General features: G+C 36.5%; 1 protein-coding gene across 6 annotated transcripts in view; it reads right to left on the bottom strand.

The window, feature by feature from the left end:
- MPP7 (MAGUK p55 scaffold protein 7) overlaps positions 1 to 20,685 on the bottom strand; it is a 156,704-nt gene that overhangs the window by 37,739 nt on the left and 98,280 nt on the right. For all 6 annotated transcript variants that reach the window (XM_075046964.1, XM_075046954.1, XM_075046983.1 and 3 more), the window contains 3 exons: positions 9,812 to 9,943; positions 1,442 to 1,523; positions 417 to 502 (listed from right to left, as the gene is read on the bottom strand). In XM_075046964.1, the coding sequence (XP_074903065.1) occupies positions 417 to 502; positions 1,442 to 1,523; positions 9,812 to 9,943 (300 nt within the window). The remainder of the gene's footprint in view (positions 1 to 416; positions 503 to 1,441; positions 1,524 to 9,811; positions 9,944 to 20,685) is intronic.

Here is a 20,685-nt window from a genome sequence, read left to right as displayed (position 1 = left end):
AAGTCCATATAAAATATAATCTTAATATACTAGTTATACAAGCTATCAAGTACATGTATTATGAATTAATTTTCACATGGAGTTAGCGCATTATTAATGAATACATTTAAAATAGTTTGAATTCGACAGATCACGGTGTGCCTCAAACGCTGTAGATTATACATTGAGATCTGCAACATTATTTATAGCTATATTACTGTCATTTAACTCTTTACAAGTAATCTATAATTGCATATATATGTAATGCGTGGAAAATCATTCTTTAAGAGAAAAGAAGTAGAGGTTTGTAAATGATGGCACTGAAAGAAAAGGCATTATTGTAGAACATACTTTTTTCTAAGAAATACACCAGAAATCATAAGTCTAATTACTTTTTCTTGACTCCCTAAATTAATTTTATAATGTTTGGTATTTACCAAAATGTGTATTATTTCTTCAGGTTTTTTATCATCTACAGGAATCCCATTGACTTCCCTCAGTTCGTCACCAACATGAATAAGACCTAGAGAAGACAGAGGAGTTGTTAAACTGTAGCTATGTATTATACAAAAAATGCCACTATCTTTCAGCTTTTTTCTCCCTCGTTCATCCACTTTAAGCTCTAACTTAAAAGCAGGAATAAATGGTGAACCCAACAACACCTACTGTCCTCACAGATAAGTTTTGAGATGGTTGGTTTACTCACCTCCCTTCCTTCCTCCTGAAAATTAGTACCATTTCTCTATGACTTTTCCAGACTTTCATGCAGATGTTTGAAAAAATGTTTGTGCCAATTCTTTTTTTACTCATACTACTTTCTTATAGCTACACAGCTGCAAGTACTGCAAAGATCACTTAGGCTGTGAGTGCTAATTTGTGGCACAAATGCTTGCTAATTTAACAATATATCTATCTAGATTTACTCTGTTACCCCATTTAAGTGTGAAACACAGCTGTCCTAGATTCTCTTCAGTGAAAAGAGGCACTTTAGAGTATAATGCAGGACCTCTTGCTCGAGTTCTTGCAGACTTTGAGCATCACAAACTAAACAACGGTAGTCAAGGATGTGCTGGTATTTTGAGAATTACCAGCTGAAACTCCAAATGGATGTCCTAATATAAAACAATGCAACCATCCTGAGTTTCTCCATCAGCAGGTTGTAATCTTGGCATATCCCATCATTTCTAAGGGGATGCCTTCAGTTGGAAACAAACCATGATATATCTAAAAAAAACCCCTGTATCTGCTAACTCAAGGGTACCTGGTTGCAACTGAATTGGGGAAAAAACTCAGCACGAATACTTTCACCAGTATTGAAATATCACTTTGGAAAACTGTCCAGACCCCAAATATTTTTGTTTGTGATAGTGACGTATATCATTTCTACACAATATGCCATTTTATCTCATCTTGTTCCAAGTTCTAGAACTTCAACGGCTAGTGCCAAGCAGCAACACCTTACCACTTCTATCTGCAGCTCCTCCACGCATTATCCTGGCCACCACAATTGCACCAGTATGTTCATCTCTTTTAATAGTAGCTCCCTTGGGTAAAAAAAAAAAAAAAAAAAGAAGTTATTTGGTTAATCTCACCATAATTTTAATTCACTACATTAAAAACCATTTGCTAAGTAAAACTGCAAAAAGTTGACATTGTATCAATATATGAATAAGCCAGAAATGATACTTGCTCATGAAAAGAATATACAAAATATGTTGCTCTATTACCATCCTCTTAAAATGGGACTTTTCCATTCAGAAGTAACTCATGCATTCTGTACGTACACAGCTTTTAAAAAAGGACCAACGATAGAAAAAGTTTACTTTCCAACTTAATGTTAACTCCAGCATACCTTACTTGAGTCTGCTGCTAAAACTGTACTAACCTACTGCTGAAAGTTGATAAATTGTTGTTCCTACATTAAAACAGGCCATGTTACTTACTGTGGGTACAAAAAGTCTACCCGTGTTCATAATTTTTGCACTTTACGCTCAGAACTGCCTGTGCACGCACTGATCGTCATTTTGCTTTACAGTGTTACCAATAAATAAACATGACTTTGAGAAATGCCCCCGCACATCGGGGCTCACCTGGAATACCTGCGGGACAGAAATGCAGAGGAGGGGAACATTTCCTGAGTTAGTCATGACTGTTTTCACACATTACACAAACACAGTGTAAGGTATTTAGGTAAAATGACATCATGTAGCTAAATTTCCAGCGAACAGCTGTCTAGATGAGAAAAATGCCTTTGTAACAAGAACTGCGAGGGTGCGCTGAAAAGAGGCACAGGGAGATGGGGAAGCAGCAGACAGCGGCAGTGACAAGCGAGGAGGGAAGGGACCTGGAGGCACAGAGCCGCGGCCAAGCTGCGGTGCCAGTCCTTTCGGGCAGACGGCAAGGAGTGAGGGGGGACACGCTGGGCCTGCTCGGGAAGACAGAATCCACAGAATAAGGAGGGGGATTTTAGCTAGATAAGTCGTACTGTATAATCACCTCCAAAAAGGTGATTTGATCCAGTATTTTTAAAAACCAACACGATAAAAAGCACCTCCTGGCCAACAGCTTTTTAGCTGCACGTGATTACTTGGCCATGTTAATGTCATTAGTTACCTGCAATAGCTCTAACTTTGTTAATCGACAGAGATGTTTAGGACTCTGGCAGGTAAGTCAATTTTCTGAAAATTTCTGTATTTGTGATTAGTGAATGAACAGTATTACTTCACCTCTAAGTACAAGACAGTGCTACGTACACTCCGCCATCACTAGTTAGAATTTCCTTCCATCAGAGAAGTGTTGTGCTTGAAGCAAGGTACAGAAGTACTTTATAAAGTTCCTTGAATAATTAAATTGCTTTTACAGCTACCTTTCTATATTTGTTTAGATTAAACATGAATATCATGTTTATCGCAACTTCAATTTTTAAGTGTTTCATGAATGTGAAGCTGACATAAGTACAAGTAAATAATGGGGGTGACATTTTACTACAGTTAACAATTTTACTGACCGTAAATAAACTTCTTTCCCTTTCCCTCTGCCTCTAAGATAGCAACACAGCACAAGAAAAAAATGGGAGATTAATTTATATTTTACTATATGCAAGCTGCATTTATTGCAAATAGAGAAAAATTAAAACAGTCACCACACAATATTCTCTTTGGCTGAAACTTTAACAGTAGCCAGCACTCCACAGCAAAATTGATGTGCTGTGTTTGTGCATTTTATTTTACATCTTAAATTTATTAGTAAGACATTCTATGCACAAGCAAAGTAATTCTGCAATTTGCCAGCCTTATTCTTATGTGTTGTTTATAATGTAATTGTATCAGTAAGCATCTGTTTGTATTACAGTTTCAAATGAGTATGAGAGCTTCAAAAAGAAAAAAGATTTAGCTGCAGCTAATCTCACTTTAAAAACTCATGATTAGACTTCTCTGCAAAAAGAATTGCATACCATTAGGAATATATTAAACAAAGCATTAACCCCTCTAGCCTATGTTTCAATATTGAGTTCTAACCTTGCAGCAACAGCTATTAAATTTAAGTTTATTATTAATACCTGCATAGTTACATCTGTTTAAAAGTACAAAGCATCTTTTTTTTCTGAATATATCCATCAAAAAGAAAGAAGCAGTATTAGGATGCTAGAGCCAAATATAGATACAGGACATTTCCACTTTATTGTCCATATTGAACAGAGGCTCTCCTAATTAATCAGGAAAAAAGCCTTGTACAGAAAGGCTTTATGCAGTTTACCTAGAAGTCAACACTATTAAATGCCACCAAATGCAAAAGGCAAGCAATGACTGACAGCCTTCTAACTGTGATCACCCAGCTACGCCAGCCCAGTGCTGATGTCTGGAAATGGGTACTTCACTTTGTTTTTAGACAGACCCCCCAAAAACCCACTTGTGTGTGATCAAAGACCACAGTATTGACCCAGACGGCATCTGGAAGTAACAACAAGGCTCTTATCCAAGTGGAATGGTCACTTCATGCTCTATGTGATTTTCACTACTGGCACAAAACGAATTTTCCTAGCACAGATTAGCCGATTTGAAAGATGCCCCAGTAAAGATAACAGGTAAATAGGAATTTTCAAACAAAGCACAAAATCAAGTTCAAATTTACTGGGAAATTATTTAACCCAAGTTAGCTCACTCCTAATAACTCCTCTATGGCAATCTCAAAGTGAAAAGGTAGGTCCATGAAAAGCACTATTTGAGTTTATATATTTTTGCTGTACCTATAGTACACAGAGAAAAAAAGGGGGTTCCTTAAATTCCCCTTCCCTCCCAATTTAGAACACTTAAAAAGAAATCATCAAACACAAGTAGATTTCTTTTTGAAAACCCGAAGAGCTGATTTTCTGAAAAAGCAGCTTCTCTTGTACTGTTGCCAGCCCTGCTTAAACTATGAAGTATATATAATCTGGCAAGAATTTCTCCTTATGAGATGTTCAGCTCCAGTACTTTCAGTTACATGTGCAGTGCAGCTCCTCATTTAGAGCTTTAAAAATGGAAGAAGGTTAGACTGGACCTTGAGAGCTGGAAAATATTTTCAGTGTTGCTAGCCAAAAGTGTAAGTTACCCTAAATGAGACATATACAGATGTAATAGCATAGCTCAGTTTAAAATACTTTTAAAGGGAAAAATAAGGAGTTTGGGAGCCATATGGTGATCAGACTAAGAAAATGTTTAAAGGTGTACTATGCAAAAGCACTAAAAGTAATACAAGGCTCTTTCACTGTTTTTTGGGTTTTTGGTTTTTTTTCATTTTTACTGTAGTAACACTGATTGGTGAGCATCACTCAGGGTTTCACAGATGTGAGCTTTATTAGTTCTCCATTTATCTGCTGGTTCCAGAACATAAACATTATAAGCCTTTATTTTTAAAGAAAGAAAGACTACATCAATATTACTACATCAGTAATATTTTTGCATACGTTTCTGTTAAACAAAAGCACATGCAGATGTTGAATGCAAATAAGTACTTCAATAAGCCTTATTTGAATTCATTCTCTATTGAAAATGTAAATACAAATATCAGTTACCTACCTTATAGTGAAGAGTTATTTAAAAGTTGATGCCCACATACATGTAGACTATGCACACTAGAGCTCTGCCTAGACCCCAATTAATCCCCCCTGTAAAACAGTTGGGTTCATTCACTAACAAGAACCAAGCTACAGGAACTCAGAGTAAGAGGCGAGCAAGAGCTGTAGAATCTGCATGGGCAGAACATGTAAACGACTCCTTTAAACCACTGCAATTAATTTCACCCAAGTTCAGCTATAGAAATCAGGTATCTAGTTCAAGCCAGGTGTCTAGGCTCCTGCTATAGTTAATGAAAAGAAATAGGCAGGTCTGAGAATGAATCATCCTTTCATTAAGGCAGGCATCTCAAATAGATGGCATGGTTCATTCTCTGGAGCTGCCTATTTTTCTCTTGACTATAGACACAGCATAGATACTAGTTTTCAAATGGCTAAATTTATGTGAAAGGAATCTGTCATGAAGAAGTAACCACCTTACCATGAATAAGCATCCTATTCAGAATAACTGCACGACATCTGTAACAAACCTGGAATATCATTTGGGAGCTGGAGGTAGTGAGAGCCCACGAACTGAACTCCTGGTAGTGTGGTTGTACATCTCGGGTACCAGGAATGCTAACCAGGAACATGGCAGTGGCTAAAAAAGCCCATGAGAGGCAGGCATAAGTAAAAACCCTCAAAGTTATCTAATATAAAGCCTAGTTATAGCCAGGTGAATTTTGGAATCTCTGAAAAGAGATGTTTCTACTTCTCTTCATGTAAGGTTCAGAGATATTCTAAATTACTTTGTTCAGATAAAACCTCTTAACACAATTTTACCTTGCTTGAGTGAGACACTGCTAGAATGGCATTTGCTAATAGAGCATTTAGAAAAAAAAAAAAACCAACTGTGGAAGGATTAACAAAAAGTTTAAATCATCTCTTCCAAAAAACTGGAGGAAAGTTCAGCACTGACTTCTGAACTGATGAAATCTGGCAAACAGAAGGCCCTCCCACAAACCATGTGTTTCCCTCTCTTTTGAGATGATTACTCCTGGGAACTCAGGCTTCATTAATATGAGATTAACACCGGCTCAGAACACCAGTGAGGTGCTTAACTCAGAGAAAAGCACGAACAAGTACAAGAGGAAATGTGGTGCAGTTTTATATAAAAATGGTCACTAGATATATTCCAAAGAAGCTAAGAGAGTGCCTAATTTGCTTCACAGAGACTACTGTTGAAAGTCATCCAAAGGAGATATCCAATTCAAGAACATCCAGGGTTTGCAACTGATGTAAAACTTACTGCTTTACAGAAAACCAATCTGTACTGTTTGTGTACAAATAGAGAATGAGAATGTATCTGAGGTGAAATAAAAGTTCAAAGAGTTCAGTTATCTTGAAGTCAAGAAACCAGACCAGAAAAAATATTGTATGGTACCTCCAATCTCAAGCTCAGTAGCAAGAATCCTGATATAACGATGTAAGTGGAAGTCAGACTTTTTGACTAGAGAATAGTGAATAGATAAACTGAACAAGTAGAGACTCTTTGATCTGTACTAAGAATATCCAAGACTTTAGAACAAGCTCTGAAGGAAAAGCCATTAAAAAGACATGGAAATAAATAGAACATGAAATTTTAAATAGTTTAGTAAACATAGATCATGGCATATCCTTTCTTAAGTAAAATAACTTCAGGAAGCATAAATGCAGTAGATATATTATACCTAGTATAAACCTGTTTCTATTTATTCTCCCATGCCATATTTTGGTAAGACATTATCTGAATTACTATCCATGTTTCTTCTCACCCCTTCCTAAGGGGGCGGGGAGGGGGAGCAGAAATCTGGGGAAGACAAAGACACAAATAATAGGTTTGTTATGTATTGTCGTGATGGTGTCATAAGTTGTCACTATAAATCTGCCACAAAGAAATTAATGTTTGACGTTAACCTTAATAATGTTAAAATGGATTGAAGGTGGGTTATGGAAGAGGATGCTACACACTATTCTTCAAAGTCTTCCTGGAGATGAAGTAACATGCAAAACAGAACTCACCATAAGCTCTTCTCCAACAAAAATAAAACATCAAGATAGGCTGGAGATTTGGAAAGACCACAAATACTCCTTTCCTGTACAGATAAGGTACAATCTTAGAAATGTTGGTTAAAGACCAGCTTTTGGAAGTCATTCAGGCCAATCTCCTACTCAGGGCAGGACACTACTGTCAATGCCAGATCAGGTCAGCCATTGCCTTATGGTATAGGGTAGACATTCCCCATCTCCGGTTACTCTGCTCCAGTGCTGGACTTTGCATCTAATGAAATACTTCTACTAATTCTCAAACTAAACCTCACAGGGCTGCAACTTGCCCTGTGTCTTAGCATCTTTCACTTCTGAGAAGGGTTTGACTCTACTGTCCTTGTGAGCTCCCCATTCTCAGGTAGTTGTAGGCTGCAATTAGCTCCCGCCCTTTGCCTCTTTCGAGTAATAGGTCTATCACAGATTCCATTATAAGGCTGTTTTCATCCTGGAAAATAAACTAAGCAGTCTTAAACTGAAGAACTGAGTTCTCTCACATTTTTTATGTTTTCCATGGCTGCCGTCCTGCCTAGTAAAAGAAAGTTCTAAAAAAACCCTCTCTGTTACCTCCTTAGCACAAAAGATGCACCTTTCAAGAAACTGTACTGATTTTGGCTGGGATAGAGTTAATTTTCTTCACAGTAGCTCATATGTTGCTGTGTTTTAGATTTGTGTTGATAACACAGAGGTGTTTTCATTACTGCTGAGCAGTGCTCACACAGAGCCAAGGCCTTTTCTGCTTCTCACCCCACCCCACCAGTGAGGAGGCTGGGGGGGCACAAGGAGTTGGGAGGGGACACAGCCGGGACAGCTGACCCCACTGACCAAAGGGATATTCCAGACCATATGGCGTCATGCTCAGCATGTAAAGCTGAGGGAAGAAAGAGGAAGAGGGGATGTTTGGAGTGATGGCGTTTGTCTTCCCAAGTCACCGCTATGTGTGATGGAGCCCTGCTGTCCTGGAGATGGCTGAACACCTGCCTGTCCATGGGAAGGAGTGAATTAATTCCTTGTTTTGCTTTGCTTGCATGTGCAGCTTTTGCTTCACCTATTAAACCGTCTTTATCTCAACCCATGACTTTTCTCACCTTCATCCTCCTGATTCTCTCCCCAGTCCCACTGGGGAAAGTGAGTGAGCGGCTGCGTGGGGCTGAGCTGCCAGCTGGGGTTAAACCACAACAGACACACAGGTATCTGGAACAGTTTAGTATCCCACCAGAGTGAACGGGCAAAAGTGGAATTCGAGGAACAGTCCAAGGATAACCTTTAGTTTAGGCAACTCTCTTTGTCCCTTTAAGAGGGCTTAAAATCTCAAAAGCCAATGTATAATGTATCTTGTATAGGTTTTCAGAAAATCTCTCAGTTTTATTTTCAGAGTTGCTATTTAGCCAATCCACTTTGAGATACTATTAACTTACAGTATTTAACTCACGCAAGTCTTAGTAGCAAATCATGTTTGAAACACGAAAGTAGGTAAATTAATATTTTCTTAAGATTTTTCGGACAAATTCAAGAAAAAACAATAAGGGTGTTTTCATTAATACTAAAAATAAGCTACTCAATTAGAACTCATCTCATACTACATGTCCAAATTTCTTCACACCTTTCAGAATTAATACTCTTTCTGATACTAAATCCTAAAGTAAGTTCACTTTCTTCCTCAAAGAATTTCTTTGATTAAAAAAAAGAAGGACAGCCTAAAGCTGTGATTTAAATATTTAGGAAACAAAAAGGTTTAGTATGTTAAAGCAAAGTAAAAACTTTCCATATGGTCAAACTTTTAATTATGCCCATGGGCACCTGCAGTGGGTCAATACCAAAACTTATTTCTTGTTTATTGATGCCAGAAATCCATCAAGAATAAGAGTGATAGTAAGATATCTACTGTGGGACAAGCTACCCCTGTAGATCTAACAGAGGCATCGCTCTCCCACTGTCATCTCAAGTACAAAATCACGGCTTTCTCTAAGTAACTTTGCAGATATTTCTTCAGGATTGCTATCCATTAAAACAAATATCCAGTATAACATAAAACAAAGCTCTTACTGGTTTGCAGGAGAAAAAGAATATAGTTAAATTTTATACAGGATGACTCCCACTCTACAGCAAATAAAAATAACCAAATCAGTAAAGCATTTTCATATTCTTGTAATACAACCTAGTTTTAGTCCTTTCATTTTTCCAGATATCCCCATGAAGATATTAACTTTCTAGTATTCATAATCCAAAGTACAACAACAGACATCTTAAATTTGCCCAGGTTTCAATTCAAGTATTTTAAAATATGTTTTTACGCTTTCTTTTCAGTGTATCAAAAGGTCACATTTTTTTACATGAATGCTAACAGGCACAGTTCAAAACAAAGGTCAAGATTTCTTTGGGGATTCATTCTCCCTCTCTCATCTTAAAACAAGTTCATGATTCAAATTCAAGATAAAAGATGAATATAGTATCGATGTAAATACTCAGACTGGCCCACATATATATTGCTCAAACACCATGAATGAACACATTCTTATTATTCATTTCATGTGCTTTACTAATAATAACTGTGAATGGAAGTCACAAGTGCATTATTGAATGTTATGAATAAAAATGCATAATGTCCATCTATCTACATTTCAAGTTAATGTCACCCATTCACATTCATAATCCGAACACTCCCCACCCTGCACATAAACACAAAACCCCCAAACAAAAGACAGGGTTACTTACCAATGGTTCCCTGTTTTTGACGAGCCTGATTATTTTAACTGAATCTTCTTCCTCATCAATATCATCAGGCATGGGGGGCAAGACAGGATCGTAGTTCTTCTGAGCAACAGTATCATGTACAGAGAGCAAAGCCTGAAAACGTTAATAGTCAGTATATTATTTGGCATCTGAAAAGTTTATGAAAGGCAAAGAAGACGATATTATTTATAGCCTGACTCTACTACCGTGATGCATATAGATTGAATATAATTCTTGTCTACAATTTTAACATGTCAAACTGATGAAACAACTCCATAAAGTATATGTTTTCATATACACAATGTATGCATATAGTAAGTTGTGGATACAGAACAGTGTCTTCATACACTCAAAAATACCAAGTGATTTGCACATTAACTTGAAATTACAAGCATTATGAACAGGAGAAAACCTAAGTCTCCTAAAGTAAGAACATCATTCTACTTTTCCTAGATAAAAATTTTCTTTGATAGAGTAAGCAGTCCTATAACAAAAATAAGCAAAGTAAGTATCTTCCAGTACTTCTGCTCAAGCATGAGATGCATGACATTAAGCTGTTGCCCAACTGTTCCTTTCAGAGGAGCCCTGGAAGCTTACCTGGTTACTGGATCCCTATGATACTAGTTCTCTTTCATATGAGCTCCAAATTATCTTAGGAATTTTTAATTTATTGTGGAATTCATGATTGAGATTGAGGAACATACTGCTGAGACAATTTGGTTTAGGCAGGTGCTTATCAAACACCTGTCGCATGTCTTGCCTCCTTCCTTTCTCTGTTGGTTTTCCAGTTCATGCATAGCTTGAATAATACATTTTTCAAAGAAAAGCATAACAAAGCCTGACAAAGGGTTTAATCTTAAAAATAAAATAATTTATGAACTTGCAGAAATTAAAAAATCTTGAAAGTCAAAGGAATTTAAAAAAGTCATTCTCCTAAGGCTCTAAAAAAAAAATCTCAGCTATAATCTAAAATTCACAGCTTTTTCTAGATACAGAACTCTTAAAGTTCTATTTTAAAAAGTCTTCATTATTTGTAATACCTTTCAAACTGGTGAAAAATAGTTAAGTAATGCTTTTACTTTTCTAGTGAAAACTATGCATTATAGCAGGAATAACAGCAACAGCCATACATATAACTCTATATACTGCTTTCAGTTGCTTTTCTTTTCAAGTAGTTGCTCCTAAATACTTGAATATTTTACATTTTGACCTGATATTTTTTCCCAAAGCGTCAATATTACAAAAGTTGTAGTCTGAATAGCAGAAGTAATTCACAAATTGATAACGTTCCTGACAATAAAAATAAAGCATTTTGGAAAATATTGAGATGTTTAGGATGAAGCAGAACACATCAACATTCTTGACATGGATCATATCAGAATGTATCATATCAATTACTATGATAATGAATCTATTATAACAATTACAATAATGATTAAGAAGAAACACCTTAATAAAGAACAGAGAATGGCTACATTTCTCTGATGCCAGTTTACTTGCTACTTAATAAAAGGCAGATAATATTTGACTGACTACACAAAGGACCAGAAACTGTATGTTCTCACAGATAATGCAAGTGTTTTACAAAAGCATGACACTTCCACTACACTATTCCAGGATTTTTTTCCTGAATGGAGGAGACTGTAACAACAGAAAACAATTTCCAGGCAATGCTACAAGCTATCATGTCAAAAGCAGAAGGCTAAGAGCATATGGTAATCTTGAAATTCTGAAGTTTAAATCTGAAGTTAGGTTTTCAACAAAACAAACACAGGGGAAGATCATGCCTGCTTCACGAGAATTTGCTATTGTTTTTCTAATTTCCATGCATATTGTACAATTTGACAAAAACATTTCAACATGCTAATTATTTCTGGTTTTCTTCCCAAGACACAGTTATAAATTTGTACTATTTAGCATGAGAAATTACCAGCTCCCTCCCACCAAAGATTAGTCTTACTTTAGATCTAAGCTAAAAAGCTCAGGCTAGCAATTATAGTTCCTCCTGGAAATGTGTATTATGAAGCATTACATATGTAAAAGCCATGCAATCACATGCAGTCCTCTAAAGATGTACATGAAATATCAAAGATATACTAAAACAAAAGTAGCATTTGCTTTTACTTCAGGCTACTTACAGTTAAGACTTCTAAAACTAGTCTTCTGCAATTACATTTTTCCACATAAAGCTAGGGCACATTCATGGACTGGTTCAATTTAATGAGGTTCTATATTGCAGTTTAAAAACAATCAGGCAGATAGAGAAAACAGATGAAAATAATCTAAAGCACCACTTCCAGAGTAAAAGGCAGCAACTTAAAAACATGTTCAAAAGAACCCTTCACAGTGAAACTTGCAAAACAGATTCTGCCCACTACTACACTGAATTATGCCACCAGTGTTAATAAGATACTTCCCTGCTCTGACTGCCAGAGCAGGCTCCTGGACACTGCATGCAAAACAACGATGCAGCCCAAATATTATAAAGCAATGCCAATCAATGCCTGGTAGTTATGAAGCTTTTCTTCACTCACAACTGGAACTTATCAACCACTTCCCTCCTCCTCCCCAAAAACACATTAAACCACACTGTACTATGGTTTTCAATATAAGATCTTTTCCCCAGACTCTAGTACTACTTTATCTCAGTGCAAAGATGCATATTTTAGGTAAGAGTATGAATGACAGAAATTATGTGTCTTTTCTCAGTCAAGCTTCCTTCTGTCACCACAATCTTGTTTATGCTATACGCTGAACATGCTAAGCTTTCTTTCCTGCTTGTCTTCCATCATTGCTTCTTTTAACACACTACTCTCTGTCTACTGTAGTTGCTCTTGAAGTAGTCAGCAGCATAGACATTGGGCAATAATTTATCTGCAAACTTATAAAGCCATTTTGATTTCACTTAATGTATTCAACTAGAAGTGATCAGAGCCTGTTCTCAAGAGAACTTCCATATGTTTTGAGTGTATGAAGAAATGACCATATTCACAGTGTAAAGGGACATTTCTTCAGCAGCTTCTTTGTACTGTTCAACTAATACAATGTATGCTTAGTCCAAAAACTATGTATCAGACTAGACTTTTATAGAAAAGGTTGGGACTTCTTTAGAAGCAAACAAATTACAAGTGCCAAGAAATAAAATTTGGATCCTATGATGAACAAGATTTACCCAGAATAATTGTACAGTAAATGCACAAGGCAATGTAAGGGTAGTAACGTTCTCTTTTTGTATATAAGAAGTGATCAACTTACTTCCATGATACTAATTTTTACCTATCACAAGAAACTGCAGGAAGTGCAGATGAAAAAATATTTTTTTTTTAATGTTTTGTTTTTGTTTTCAAATACACAGCTCTTTGGAACTATGCACGTATGATCCACGATTTGGGTCATGTATATTTAAGCACCTCTGGAGAAAAAGATTTTATTTCAGCTCTACGTTCTATGCTTATGATTCACTAATGTAAACACTGTCCATATTTAGAACTTGAAAGAACGTATGATTCAAACTCCCGCACTACCTAAATATAAATATTGATGTTCAGCTAAATTCTTAGACATGATCTAGCTGGAAATGAATACTTTCATCAGACCTCTGAAATGTCTAATAACTAGTGCTGTATTTTTCATATTAAAGCTATCACTGATTCTTTCACAGTTTATAAATTGATATTTTACACTATCAACTTACACAAAGAAAATCTGACATTGGAAACATTCAAAGTTCTTTTTCTTAAACTGCTCCAAAACTTTAAATGTTTATTTAAATTGAGAATGTTGTTAATGAAAACAGTCCTATATTTTGAAAAATGTGTATCATTTAACTACACTGACTACATTTTTGCTCCTCTAAAACAATGACAAATTTTATATTATTTTTTGCTTCTGTTTATATTTTGAGATCTGTAAGAGTAAAAATATCCCCAGTAGCCCCTGACTTGCGAACACAGCTCCTTATGTTTTTAAATTCTCCTTATTTAAAGAAAATATATATCTCAATTTAAGCCTTACTCCTCAGAAATATTTTGCATTTATTAGTCTAGAAAAACATTTTAGAAAACAGTAAGTTAAATAAAGAAGAAAGACAGAATGGACGAAGAAACAAAAGCCTGTTTCTTTATGGTACTTGAAAAAAACGAGATTAGAAAAGTAATTAATTAATAGTCAAGATTATCGACATAAAATTTGTAGGGACTCAAACCGACCTTTATGAAAGCCAACAGCTGCAGCAGACTGCGACACTGCCAACCCAGCTGCTGGTTACCTTGCCTATGGAGTAGATTACTGCCCTGGCAGCAGTCAGCAAAATGGAAGAAAATGGCCCATGACTTTGCTGTCCCAGTCCACAGCTTGGATCATTAGCACAGGCCACCTTCTCTGGCAGTTCAGCTTGAACTCTATCAATCAGGTGAGACAGAGACATTTTTCCACCTCTTTGCTTTGCTGTGGTGACTGAGGCTGGCACAGAGAAGTTACACTGGAGGTGAAAAGTAACTTCATCAGCAACCACAGCAACGTGCCCCTGAACTCACCTGGCAGAGCTTGTCCTCCAGAGAGCTCTACCCCTATTGCGTCTTCCTTTGTGATAGGGTTACAGAAGAAATACAAAAAGACAAGCTAATGTTGACTAAGAAAATTATTCAAGACTGGAAAGACTGATTTATGAGTAACTTGCATAAAGTTAAAATCAAGTAAGTGAAGTCATCCAGTGACAGGTAACAAAGAAGGAAAGCTGAAAGAGCTGGGAGGAGACCAAACCCACTGAAGGAAAGACCTTTAGAGCATCAAAATGGAAGGAGAAGTGTAAGAGATGTAACAGCCAAATGTGTGCAAGAATTTAGAAAGCAGGAGAATAAAATCAGCAGAAAGCTATAGCATAATGGTGATGGCATACAGGCTCTAGGGACAGAAAAGCAATTTGACTTGAGAACAGTTTGGAGAAGAAAGGAATAAAAATACAAGGTATTCAGAATCAAGCTGTACATTTAAGAACAACTGGTAAACAGCACAAAATTTAACAGGGGAAAAGGGAGATGAGAATTTAGATAAGGGGGGATAGGAGGTGGGGGATAACAACCTTTCTTCTTCTACAGGAGAATTCATCTTTAAACCTACTATCTTGAGTACATAGGCTAGACTTTATATTGATGTACTGATGACTTCCACCTCCCTAATTCCACTCTCCAGCAAATGGGTGGTGAAGCAGCCATCAGAAAAAGGCAGCATATGGCAGTCTCTTTACCACCATGACTACCTGCTAAAGGAGTATGTGCAACCCTAATCCTGTTGCAAGATAAGGGTTAACAAGACAACAACAGGGCAGGTGAGAACAGGCATCTCAACTACCAGATAAGAACAAGCTGAATTCTCCAGCTTGGCTAAAGCATGGAGCATAATCTAGAAGCAGAAGCAAGCAATAAAACTATAGGCAGGAGAAACCTGGTAGTGCTGCTGAAGCAACCAGAGGGTGGCTGGGATAACAGTGAACTGAATATTTTTTGGCAGTAGACCCAGTGAGTGAGGCCACAAACTACAGTAAGCACCTATCAGGCAGAAAAGTAATAATATTCCTTCTGAAGGTGCAATAATCTAATCACTTTCCTACAGAAATCTGAGATTTTTTGTTCTGAATAAAATTCCCAAGTTAAATACGTACAGTACATAAAGAACTCAGTTAACTTCCAAAGAAATGAACACATTTTGCTACTGAAAATCATTTACAGTATTCATTTGACATAAGCAAAAAATCTTTGACAGTAATGGTACGAAAAATGAAAAAATGTCCTTTAAATTAAGCATGATTTTCAGTTTGTAATCAGGAAACCAATGGGTACACTGATTCATGGAAAAAAAAAAAATCAGGGTTAATTTACTTCTTTCCATCCTTCAAATATCATAGTTTTCCTATATATTCTCTATAAATTCACTAGAAATTATATATTGTGTGAGAAGACAACAGTTAGGTATGTACAAAAGAGAAAAAACATTCCGTGCTCGCAACCGTCCCATCTGTACTTAAACCAGAGCTGCCCTCTAGTTCAAGCTTGTCCAGCTGGCAATTAAATCCCCTTCTCTTCCAATTTGACTTTAGTGCAGCTGGGTCACAGTAGTGATTCAAAATACTTAAAACACAAACAGTACATGTGTGGGTTTGTGTTAATATCCACTATATATTAATGTTCTTAGCATAGCAACATCTCAGTTGGATCAATATTCAGTATATATTACTTTTTCCTCTTTACTATGGTGGACTTTATTCATGTCTATATGAACTTCCTTTCACAAAAGAGTAATTTCCTTGCCTGAAAATGCAGTTTCTTGATTTCAGATTCACCAATCTGAACTGATGCGTTTACCTGCAGCTGGTAGCCAGACGGCAATAGCCAACAGAAAAGTGAACTTTCTGCATCTTCAGACTCCTGTTTCCTCTGGCTCATTGTTTGCAGCCCCGCGAGACGCTTCCAAAGTCGAACTATTCTCAGTGTTCACAGAAACACGCAGCCCGTCCGTGTCATCTGGTGAAGGTGTTAATATTCTTCCAGATGACAGCCCTACATTTTCCTCAGTTGTGGATAATGGCAGAGTAAGCTCTGATTTTAGATCAATAGTGAAGAATCTGAACAAAGTCTCTCTTACATTCACAATGCGATTCATGTAGCCAAAGTGTTCTTGAATACTTTAAGCCCTATTTAAGTAACTTCCAAGAGCACAAATAGATGGTTTTCAGAGTGGAAAATGCCGAGACAGGAGCACTCTTCCAATATCTTGGCAATCCTTGATCGATTCCTTTTTTGAAGAAGTGGCAGCATCCTGACCAATATTAAGGATCTACAGTGGCAGCATGCGTCTTTTCTTGGTTGAAAACCACCTGAAGACCCTCTCATCCCCCAAAGAAATCAAGAGAAAATATAAACTAAAGAAAAGTAAAAGCTAAGGTTGCAGTTGCCCTTTCTGAAAAAGTGTCTTTTCGAAATGACCCAGGCTTTATTTGACAACAGTATGATGTCTAAAATCTTAAAAAGAAAATAAAAACATCTACTGATCCATGAGGTTAGAAGAATCTGGATATACTTAATTCCTCCAGAAAATAATAACATGTATTCATTTATGATAAGGAAGTCTTAAATTCAGCTACAGACTACTCATAGTACATGGACACCTAACCAAAAATATTGTTTTTAAGGTAATTACTTTTGCCTGCTTTTCCCATATTGAACACTAGAAGTAGTATTTCTATATATCAATTGCACTTAATTCAGGTATCATTCTAGAGAACTGAAAAGCTGCAGTGAGTATTATCTTCACCATTATATATAAGTTAATCTTCTCTAAATACTTAATGAAGTTGTAACTAAAGAATTATAAAATACTAAAACAGATGTGTTGCAGTAGAATAAATCCTGCCTCTTAAATAGTAACATTCTTTCAAAAAGGCCAGAAAAATAGCAGGTATAAGAAAAAAAGCTTACAATTTTCTAAAATATTTGTGATAAGGATACTTACAGATTTACAAGTTACATAATCATGGGAAGAGTCTTGCCACTGACTAGAAACCCAGGAATATGCAGAAAGGGGAAAAAAATGATTACAAGACCATACTGGACCACTATTGAAGATTCATCAATGAACTAGAGAAGAGGAGACTGTTGAATAAGTGTATGGAGAGTTCAAATAGAATACGGCCCAGCAAATGCAAAGGAAAAGCACCACTGAAGGAACAAGCATCCTAAAAAGATGACAACTAAAAAAGGGACTATTTGTTTTGCATTGTGCCGTTTCTCCATTTTCACCAGCTGAATAGAATTGCTACTTGACTGGGATGTGATTTTATCCATAGTGATTTTTTCCTTCTCCTAAACCACCAGCTTTAGTAATGCTGCCAACTTTTATGCGCTGTATGTGAATGCTATAGTTATGTGTATGCAATTCAACATTCTTACATGGGTTAGAGTTGGTTCCTTCATGTGGGAAAGTCTGTATATATAACCAAAGAATTTCTTTGATTTACTTTTCAAATCTTTTATTTTCTGCTGCCAATCTGCCTGGCTTCACTTTTCTTTATCATATCTATCACTTTGTTTATTATATGTTGGCTGCTAGCGAGCATTCTCATATCCATACGTCTAAGAAGACTGACAGACAAGCTGTCCGTTGGACATCAGCTGAGTTATCATGAGACAGACCTGAGAGCATTTCCAGGCTAACATGATGGTTGTTACTTAAATATATTCATGCAATATTCTTTCATCTCCTTTATATCTATGCTTATGATATGTTGTGTATTGTTCTATGCATGCTCTGTCAGCTCCTATCACATTAAGAGAGTGCCATGACTGCTTTCTGATTTTCTCTGCCTGTCAGATGTGAAAAATCAAGGCTTTCCTTGCTGTTTTTAAAAGGACTATTTTGCTATTACATGTTTGTTTTACTTACTCCATTCCAGTAACATGAACATTCCAAAAATAAAGACAGCAACTTGTTCTCCCAGCAGTCCCCACCTCAAAAAAGTTTTCTATAAAACCCTCCTTTAAATTACAGGTGCAAGCAGAAATGGAAATAGGACGTCAAGGTTTAAAGCTGAAGACAGTTAAGAATCAAATCTGTTTTTCCTCTAACAAGGTTGTCAAAGTGTGTGATGGAGGGCTTCTCAAGGTGGCAAACAGTTCAAAGGCAGGAAACACTGGGCAGAACGATCTCCTCCTCTTGCCAACAAAAGTCTCCCCAGCACTGTATCCTCTCCCCCAGCTTCATGGCTGGTATGCTCAGAACGTCTATGGGCTATCCTTCGACCAACGTTATCAAACAATCAGCGCGGTGGTCCTTGTTTATTGTTGCAGTAATTTGCATATGTTACTTAAGGGGAAAATAAATATTTCTCTCTCACTGCTGATACTTTACAGCATACCATCCAAAATCATGCAGGCTCTTGCAGATTTACAAATTAATGGCATCTGATTTTGCAAATGAGGATTATTTAGGCAACTTTTCAGTTAACATATGAAGTACAGCGTACTCCAGCTTACCCTTAATTAATAAAGTTAAACTAGTTTGTATAGTAAAATCTCTTAATGTAAGAGCACAACTCTTACAACCATCCTACCAGCAAACCTCAAAGACCACTGACAACTAAATAGTTATAAATCATGGGAAATTATGCTTCCTGAACAGATACTGTAGTTTGTGTTACTATGTGTGAGCATGAATATTTCATAAAGAGGAGGAGAATAATCTCCCAGGACATGAGCAAAAACAGAAAACATTGGCGCATTCGGGAAGATAGGTCTCTAAAGGAACAGGGCCAAAAGATCCTCCAAGTGTCTGGGATACAGTAACAGCCGAAATGTAGCTCAGATGTTAACTGACCTGAAATTTGTATTTGGGTTCTCCAGATGCAAAACCTGAACAGTTGTAGGCAAATCCCAACAATTTCCAGTGGAAAATGTTGACTTTGCAGAAACCACATATTTCAATGAAAAAGCCCTGATGGAAAATCCTCAGCAAATCTAATTACAAAGGAAATATTGGAAAGAAGACAAAGTTTAGATTAAGATTTTTTTTAATTACATGTTACAAGAAATACTTCATGAACTTTTCAAAGCAAAACCAGATTTTGTTTTATATTATTATAGCCCAATATTTCCTTTGAGTGCTTTGTATGTTAAAGTTCTTATAGAAAAATGCCTCCTATTTCCTGCACAGTAAATTACATTGTCAATTTTTGCCAGTGACTGTAAGGCAGCTTTACAAGGCTCTGCTGATAAAGGCTTAGAATGTTTGTTTTTTTAAGAGAACAAGTAGCACTTTGATCAGAACAGTCTATTAGGTCACTGTGCAAATCTAGTAAGCCTCAGATGGCAGGGATGATGGCATCGGCAGTTGTTTATGAAATAAAGGCTAGCATTTATTTAGCTATTGAACAAACTTCCCAGTAAATACAAGAAAAACAGAACATAAAAGGTATGCTTCAAGCTAAAAGAAGCACTATTTCTCTTTTTGAAGAAACCTAAACAAACATAGGAAACATTTATATGAAGAACGAAGTGCCCTGGCTTCATTATCTGCAGTTTTAGTTTTGTTTAACTCATGGTTCTATTCTGAAAGAAAGCCAAGGAGGCACTTATTAGATTAAAATGTTCACAAATGCAAATAGTTTATGCTTTGTGAAACTGTAAGTCAAGCACTCCTCAAATGAATTGCAAATAAAACAGCAAGCATAAATCCTATTTACAATTTTTTGTGTATGCATCTTTGCCATTTGAAAGCAATTTAAAAAAATCGGAAACAACTTAAAGAATCTGTATTTTCTCTGAACAGCAGCACATTGAAGTTGTCCATGGATAAGTTAATCTGAAAACATTCCCAGTCACACGAGAGCAGTTTTCCCTTCACTCTGCAAGTTATCTTAAAATTACTTCCAAAATTCTATTCATTCTACGGTAATGAAAGAGAAGCCAAGAAAAATACTTCAAGTATGTCCACTGCTTGTTGCCTCTATGGCTACAGGTACAGTGCCCAGAGCAATCCAAATACTTCACATTCTTGTGTACCATGATGCACTGAAATCATTCACAGTCCTGCCTTGTGCCCTTGTTTAGGTACCTGGTTTATGTTTCACACTAGCAGCTGGCAAACCTTTCAGCACACATAAACAGAAGATAAACTCTGCTGAAACAGGCAGAACCACCCCTGGCATTCTTAGGAGGTTAGAAAAGCTTAATTTCCTCTGGGTCTTAAGAGGTATAAACATCCTTTGGAATAGTTTTAGCACAGTGCCATAAGCTTTTAAAATAATTATTGTTTTGCCCATTACACCAATGATGACAAAGGATATATTTCATATGAATTTAAAACAC

This window comes from Buteo buteo, chromosome 2 (genome assembly GCF_964188355.1).
Source record: "Buteo buteo chromosome 2, bButBut1.hap1.1, whole genome shotgun sequence".
Classification (NCBI taxonomy): Eukaryota; Metazoa; Chordata; class Aves; order Accipitriformes; family Accipitridae; genus Buteo; species Buteo buteo.
This window is presented reverse-complemented; position numbering and strand designations above follow the sequence as displayed.